General features: G+C 44.3%; 1 protein-coding gene across 1 annotated transcript in view; it reads right to left on the reverse strand.

Annotated features, from left to right (window-relative positions):
* The window catches only part of SBNO2 (strawberry notch homolog 2), a gene marked incomplete at its 5' end in the record, with an annotated part of 100,375 nt that extends 97,304 nt beyond the window's left edge, over window positions 1-3,071 (reverse strand). The window contains one exon of the mRNA XM_029285792.1: window positions 2,992-3,071. Within this exon, the coding sequence (XP_029141625.1) occupies window positions 2,992-3,071 (80 nt within the window). The remainder of the gene's footprint in view (window positions 1-2,991) is intronic.
* Window positions 3,072-8,351: the final 5,280 nt, after the last annotated feature.

An 8,351-nucleotide genomic window follows, 5' to 3' on the forward strand; every position in this document is an offset into this window, starting at 1 on the left:
CTACCTGTACCATCTGTAATCTTCCTAGCCAGCTTCCAAACTTTCAAAGTCAATGGGGGAAGTCAGATTCACTTAATGATCGACTGATTCACTTAACAATTGCATTGGTTCACTTAATAAATGTAACAAAGTTCATAAAATGGGGCAAAACTCACTTAACAACTGTCAAAATAGAATAGAATAGAATAGAATAGAATAGAATAGAATAGAATAGAATAGAATAGAATAGAATAGGAATAGAGCTGGAAGAGACCTTGGAGGTCTTCTAGTCCAGCCCCTGCTCAAGCAGGAGAACCTATACCATCTCAGTCAGGTGATTGTCTAGTTTTTTCTTAAAAACCTCCAGTGATGGAGCGCCCACGATTTCTGGGGGCAAGCTGTTCCACTGGTTGATTGTCCTCACTGTCAGGAAGTTTCTCCTTAATTCCAGGTTGCTTCTCTCTTTGATCAGCTTCCAACCATTGTTTCTCGTCCTTCCCTCTGGTGCTCTGGTGAACAACCCGGCCCCCTCTGCCTTGTGGCAGCCCCCCAGATACTGGAATACTGCTATCCTGTCTCCCCTATTTCTTCTTGCTTGGCAATAGAAATTTGGAACTCAATTGTGGATCTCTTTCCACTCGGAAGGTTGAAAGTTCAACCCTAGGTAGCAGCATATATTTCTTTCCCAGGGCGCAAAGAAAAAAACTATCTGCTACAAGCTCCATGTGGCGTCAGGAAGGGCATCCAGCCAGTAATTACTCAGCTCCATTCAGTCACCCCAATTCTACACTGAATTAAGGGATTACTGGGTCATTAAAAAAGGGTTTTTAATTGTAGTCGTAGTTAAGGATTAACTGTACAGTAGTGGCCAAAATTGTGGAAATCTTTGGGGAAAAGTGTATTTTTGAGGTTTGATGGCTAATAACACCACTTTTTTGGGGAGTAGTACCATAAAATTATGTATCAATGGAAAAATAATTTAACCAAGAATGTAATGCAACATAGTTTGTTCAATTATCTGTGCTGTAGTCTATGAAAAGGTATAGCCAAATAACCAGGAAGCACAACTTGCTTAGGTTGATATCAGGTAGCTTTCCTTCATCTGATTGTAGCCAATGAGCAGGAGTGTTTAGAGAGCCAATCGGGTGTCATCTTGTTTTGGCAAGGAGCCAATCAGATGACAGTAGGATTCAGTTATTGATGTCATGTATTGAAGTTGAGAGGGGGACATTTGTCAGTGTGTTGTGTGGTCGCTATCAAGTTGGCTGGGTTTTTTTGTGTTCTTCGTTTAGTGAGCTTGTAACCACGCTGGCTGAGGAATTCTGGGAGTTGAAGTCCACAAGTCTTAAAAGTTGCCAAGTTTGAAGACCCCTGATATAGGACATTGCATGCCAAAACAACTTGACACAAGGACAGTTTTTCCCCCATGCCATCACTCTGCTAAACAACTAATTCCCACTAGACTGTCAAACTATTTAGTAGGGCTGCATTACTATTATCTTTCTCATTTTACCTATTACATATCTCATCTTCTTGTGACTATAACTTTGTTGCTTGTATCTTACGATTTATATTAATTGTTTTATTTAGTATCCTAGTATGATTTATGTTGATTGCTGAGTGTTCTCTCTTATGATTTATAGTGACTGTTTTTTATGATTATAATCATGATTTATCACTTGTTGCTTGTATGTACACTGAGAGCTTATGCACCGGAGACAAATTCCTTGTGCATCCAATCACACTTGACCAATAAAGAATTCTATTCTATTCTATAATATTCTATAAAATTCTCTATTCTATTCTCTATTCTATTCTATTCCAGTGGTTCTCAATCTGTGGGTCGCGACCCCATTTGGGGTCGATCGACCATTTCATGGGGGTTGCCAAGCAAGGCTGTCCGCCATTTTTTTGTCCGCCATTTTTTTTGTCCGCCATTTTTTTCCCCTTTTCCGGCGGGTGCCTTACCTCCGTTGGGCTGGGCCAGCTGGTGGTCGGCCTGCTCCGTCTCTGCCGCTTGCCAGCTACGCCTCGGCCGGCGCAGGGGGCGGAACCACGCATGTGCGGCGTTCCCGGGCAGGGAAAGTCCTCGACTTACGACCGGTTGGGTAGTCCTCGACTTACGACCGGTTTAGTCCTCGACTTACGACCGGTTTAGTCCTCGACTTACGACCGGTTGGGGTCGCGGCATTAAAAAGGTTGAGAACCACTGTTCTATTCTCTATTCTATTCTATTCTATTCTATTCTATTCTATTCTATTCTATTCTATTCTATTCCAGAATAGAATAGAATAGAATAGAATAGAATAGAATAGAATAGAATAGAATAGAATAGAATAGAATAGAATAGAATATTGTCACAAGGCAACTGACATCGCCAAGTTCTAGATTGTGCGTTGTTTGTGTCAAAATGTGAAATTCGATGAGTTTCAAAGCAGATGAGTACTAAGGTGCCACTGTATAAATAAGATGCTCTATTTCTTTATCTTTTATGTCTGTTTTTATTTGCATCGTTCAAAATGTTCCCAAGCCATTTTGGTTTCTGTATATTTACACAGATTTTGACACTGTTTCCTTCTGGGGTTGTTTGTTTGTTTTTCCTTAATTTCCCAGACTAGTGTGCAGCCCTGATGATTTCCTAGTGAACTCCCATCCCAGGATTCACCCTGTTTAGTAAATGGTATAGGCCTGGGCATATAGAGACTGGATAGTCATCTGTCAGAAATGGTCTATGTCAGGGGTAGGCAACCTCGGCTCTTTTATGACTTGTGGACTTCAACTCCCAGAATTCCTGAGCCAGCATGGTTCAGCATGGAAACCTCTCCCTGTCCCCTCAGCATGGCTGGCTCAGGAATTCTGGGAGTTGAAGTCCACAAGTCATAAAAGAGCCAAGGTTGCCTATCCCTGATCTAGGGTTTCCTGCCTGAGCAGGGGGTTAGACTAGAAGACCTCCAAGGTCCCTTCCAGCTCTATTCTGTATAGTGTTTTGTAACCTTACACAAATGCACTTACTGGTTTTCATTCGGGAAAAATGGTGATGAATACGAAGGAGGTGCAAACAGGGATGAGCTCCAGCAACTGGAAGCAGAATTCTGCAAAAACAACAAAGCAGGTTTCAAAAGGGGTATGTTCAGGAACCTTCAAAGCCTTTTCAGAGTCCTACTGCTGTATCCGTGGTTGACAATTCAAGGACAAATGTAATGCAACAACAATGACTCTGAGAAGCAAGAGGCTTGAAAGAAGATAGCAGTATGCAGAAATATATACATATACATATACATATACATATACAAAGATGATCAGGGGACTGGAGGCTAAAACATACAAGGAACGGTTGCTGGAATTGGGTATGTCTAGTTTAATGAAGAGAAGGACGAGGGGGGACATGATAGCAGTCTTCCAATATCTCAGGGGCTGCCCCAAAGAAGAGGGGAGTCAACCTATTCTCCAAAGCACCTGAAGGCAGGACAAGAAGCAACGGATGGAAACTAATCAAGGAGAGAAGCAACCTAGAACTAAAGTGAAATTTCCTGACACTGAGAACAATTAATCAGTGGAACAACTTGCCTCCAGAAGTTGTGGGCGCTCCAACACTGGAGGTTTTTAAGAAGAGACTGGACAGCCATTTATCTGAAATGGTATAGGGCAGGGGTCTTCAAACGTGGCCCTTTTATGACTTGTAGACTTCAACTCCCAGAATTCCTCAGCCAGGCACGCTGGCTGAGGAATTCTGGGAATTGAAGTCCACAAGTCATAAAAGGGCCAAGTTTGAAGACCCCCGGTATAGGGTCTCCTGTTTGAGCAGGGGGTTGGAGAAGAAGACCTCCAGGGTCCCTTCCAACTCTGTTATTCTGTTAATAATAATAATAATAATAATAATAATAATAATAATAATAATAATAATAATAATAAAGTTGGAAGGGACCTTGGAGATCATCTAGTCCAACCCCCTGCTCAGGCAGGAAACCCTATACCATTTCAGACAAATGGCTGTCCAGTCTCTTCTTAAAAATCATAAAGCATTTTATGACATAACACAACATGTCATAGAACAGTGGCTCTCAACCTTTACTTCACCATGGACCCCCTTTCAAGACCATTTGTGGCCACCAAGACTTGACTCAAGATTTAAATCATAACATTTCTTCAAGCCTTTGCAGATTCCCTGTGATGACAGCGCAGTTCCCAGGGGTCCGCGGACCCCAGGTTGAGAACCACGATCATAGAACATTTCCGGTGGTCAGTTCCTAATGTTTCACTGTGCTTCAAGGGTTCTACAAAAGCTCCTTTGAAGGCAGGTATACCTCTGAGTATTTCCCTGAATTTTTAAGAACTTTTCCAGTTCTGCCACTTTGAAAAGATTGAGGAATCTGGCAAGAAAATACCTCTGAAACAAATGATCCGAGGAGGTCACGGTTTGCCTGGTAAAAAGCTAAATATTAAGCTGCTGATTTAAGCTTTCCAAGCCCTAAAGCAGGGGTCTTCAAAAACTTGGCCTTTTGACGACTTGTGGACTTCAACTCCCAGAATTCCTCAGCCAGCATGCCTGGCTGAGGAATTCTGGGAGTTGAAGTCCACAAGTTGTAAAAAGGCCAAGTTTGAAGACCCCCTGGTCTATGGAGCTTCTCAGTCATTCAGGTTATAGTTATCCCAAAAGATGCTTTTTCATGAGGCAACCGGACTTCCTTGTTTTTCTTTGAAGACATTTCGGTTCTCACTCAAGAAGCTTCTTCAGCTCTGACTGGATGGTGGGGAATGGAAGGATTTATACCAGGGGTCTTCAAACGTGGCCCTTTTATGACTTGTGGACTTCAACTCCCAGAATTCCTCAGCCAGCGTGGAGTTGAAGTTCACAAGTCATAAAACGGCCAAGTTTGAAGACCCCTGTCTTAAATCTAACAAACAAAATGGAGGCTGGCTGACGAATTCTGGGAGTTGAAGTCCAGTCATAAAATGGCCAAGTTTGAAGACCTCTGCCCTAAAGCATCTAGGGGCAGAGGTATTAGGGCTGTGTGTTTTTAGTGGCAAGAAATACAGATAGTCCTTGACTTACAACCACAATTGAGCCCCAAATTTCTGTTGCTAAGTGAGACAATTGTTAAGTGAGCTTTGCCCCATTTTATGAGCTTCCTTGCCACAGTGGTTAAGTGAATCACTGCAGTGGTTAAGTTAGTCACACGGTTGTTAAGTGAATCTGACTTCCCCATTGACTTTGCTTGTCAGAAGGTCGCAAAAGGGGATCACGTGACTCCGGGACACGGCACGTGTCATAAGTCAGTTGCCGAGCATCTGAATTTTGATCACATGACCATGGGGATACTGCAATGCTTATAAGTGTAAAAAAAAAGGTCATAAGTCACTTTTCTCAGCGCTGCTATAACTTCAAACCATCAGTAAATAAACCGTTGTAAGTAGAGGACACAGTGAGGAACAGTTCTAGCACCTGGTCTGCACCATTTAAACCAGATGAGCCTTTTCTTAGTTTCCCAACCTTGGCAACTTGAAGATATGTGGACTTCAACTCCCAGAATTCCTCAGCCAACATGGCTGACTGGGGCAGGGGTAAGCAACCTCGGCTCTTTTATGACTCGTGGACTTCAACTCCCAGAATTCCTGAGCCAGCCATGCTGAGGAGAAATGGAGAGATTTCCATGCTGAGACACGCTGGCTCAGGAATTCTGGGAGTTGAAGTCCACGAGTCATAAAAGAGCCAAGGTTGCCTACCCCTGGACTGGGGAATTCTGGGAGTTGAAGTCCACATAATTTAAAGTTGCTCAGGTCAGGAAAACACTGTCTTTGAGTCATGTAGTTGTGCTCAAAGAAAAGGCTTGTTGCATTTTAAAGGCATGTCTTTCAGTGGACAGAAGGGGGCTCCTCTCTGCATCTCTGGGACGATCAAAACAGAGTCGAACATAACCTAGCTTCACAACTAGGGTCTCTCTCTCTCTCTCTGTTGGCCAAGACTGAATTCGGAAGACCATCTGCAGGTGCTCTCATCCTAGAAGTTTACACAAGTAATCCCCGACTTCAGTTCATTTTAGTGACCGTTCAAAGTTACAACAACAACAACGACAACAACAATAATAATAATAGTAATAATAATAGTAAAGTTGGAAGGGACCTTGAAGGTCATCTAGTCCAACCCCCTGCTCAGGCAGGAAACCCTATACCATTTCGGACAAATGGCTGTCCAGTCTCTTCTTAAAAACTTCCAGTGTTGGAGCATTCACCGCTTCTGGAGGCAGGTTGTTCCACTGGTTAATTGTTCTCACTGTCAGGAAATTTCTCCTTAGTTCTAGGTTGCTTCTCTCTTTGTTCAGTTTCCATCCGTTGCTTCTTGTCCTGCCTTCAGGCGCTTTGGAGAATAGCTTGACTCCCTCTTCTTTGGGGCAGCCCCTGAGATATTGGAACGCTGCTATCATGTCCCCCCTCGTCCTTCTCTTCATTAAACTAGACCAGGGCTTTTCAACCATTTCACCCATTGTACCACTTTTACGATATGGCAATATCCGAGTACCACCAGTTGCCTAGCAAGTTGTCAAAAACTTGATGACCCCCCCACCCAAAAGGAAAAAAGTGATAAAGTACAGGTAATCCTTGACTTACAACAGTTTGCTTAGTGACTGTCTGAAGTTACAATGGCACTTTAAAAAAGTGCTCCCCCAAGGCACAGCCAAGCAAGACACCTGCCTGCCCACCCGGCGGCGCTCTTCCTCCTGTCCGAGGTTCTCGTGAGCATTTCTGTTGAGGATTGGCAGCGGGGGTGGGGTGGGGGGGTGTTTGATTTTTATTCCCCCCGTCTGCTGGGTGGTTGCAGCAGGTTTTGGTCACTTTACATGACCCTAGGACACTGTGACCGTCATAAATATGAATCAGTTGCCAAGCATCTGAATGTAAATCACAAGACCCTGGAGATGCTGCAACATTCCAGCTGATTGGTGCTTCTTCTGGGCTCAGCAGAAGCGCCAGGATGTGTGCCAAGCTCCAGCTGGAGCCTGGCGCTGATCCTGGCGCTTCCGCTGAGCCCTGACAGCCCTGCAGCTCCAGCCATCTCTCGCTCAGGCTTGTGTTGTGCTTCTACCGGTTCAGCTCATTCCCCTCCCCCACTACCACTTTTCTAGGATGCTCGCGTACCACCTGCCAGGTGCCAATGTACCACAGGTGGTACCCGTACCACTGGTTGAAAAGCCCTGAACTAGACATACCCAATTCCAGCAGCCGTTCCTTATATGCTTTAGCCTCCAGTCCCCTAATCATCTTTGTTGCTCTTCTCTGTACTCTTTCTAGAGTCTCAACATCTTTTCTACATCGTGGTGACCAAAACTGGATGCAGTATTCCAAGTGTGGCCTTACCAAGGCCTTGTAAAGTGGTATTAACACTTCACGTGATCTTGATTCTATCCCTCTGTTAATGAAGCCCAGCACTGTGTTGCCCTTTTTGGCAGCTGCAGCACACGGCTGGCTCCTATTTAGGTGATTGTCCACTAGGATTCCGAGGTCCCTCTCACAGTTACTACTATTGAGCAAGGTGCCACAACGGCACTGAGAAAAGTGAGTTAGGACCATTTTTCACCCTTATGACCGTTGCAGCATCCCCACAGCTATGTGACCCAAATTCCGATGCTTGGCAATTGACTCATATTTATGACAGGTTGCAGGGTCCCATGTGTGTGTGTGTGTGTGTGTGACGTGATTTCCCCTTTTGCGACCTTCTGACAAGCAAAGTCAGTGGGGAAGCCAGGTTCACTTCACAAGCGTGTTACTAACTTCACAAATGCAACGATCCGCTTGGCAAATGTGGCAAGGGATGTCCCAATTAGCAGCAGAAATTTTGGGCTCTGTTTGGGGTCGTACATTGAGGACTACCTGTAGATGGAATAAAAATCGGTTTGTAAAAAAAAAAAAATTGAGAAGAGTCTGGCAGCATTTTTGGGGATTATTATTTGTTTATTTAATTTCTATGAGCGTCTTTCCAAGATGACTTAATACTTTTATTAAAAGGGATGTGCTTTCAGGCATGCATTTGAGTTTGGTCTAGTCCAGGGGTGGGCAACCTTGGCTCTTTTATGAGGCATGGACTTCAACTCCCAGAATTCCTGAGCCAGCATGGCTCAGCTTGGAAACCTCTCCCTTTCTCCTCAGCGTGGCTGGCTCAGGAATTCTGGGAGTTGACGTCCACGAGTCATAAAAGAGCCAAGGTTGCCTACCTGTGGTTTACCTGACTAAGACAGCAGGTAAAAACCGGGAGACAGTGAGTTCTAATCCTGCCTTAGCCATGAAAGTCAACTGGGTGACTTTGGGCCAATCCCCAAGAGACAGTGACTTCTAGTCCCGCCAAGTCAACTTGGTGACCTTGGACCAGGGGTCTTCAA

Source organism: Protobothrops mucrosquamatus, unplaced genomic scaffold (genome assembly GCF_001527695.2).
Source record: "Protobothrops mucrosquamatus isolate PMUCROS unplaced genomic scaffold, P.Mucros_1.0 scaffold2269, whole genome shotgun sequence".
In the NCBI taxonomy this organism is placed as follows: domain Eukaryota; kingdom Metazoa; phylum Chordata; class Lepidosauria; order Squamata; family Viperidae; genus Protobothrops; species Protobothrops mucrosquamatus.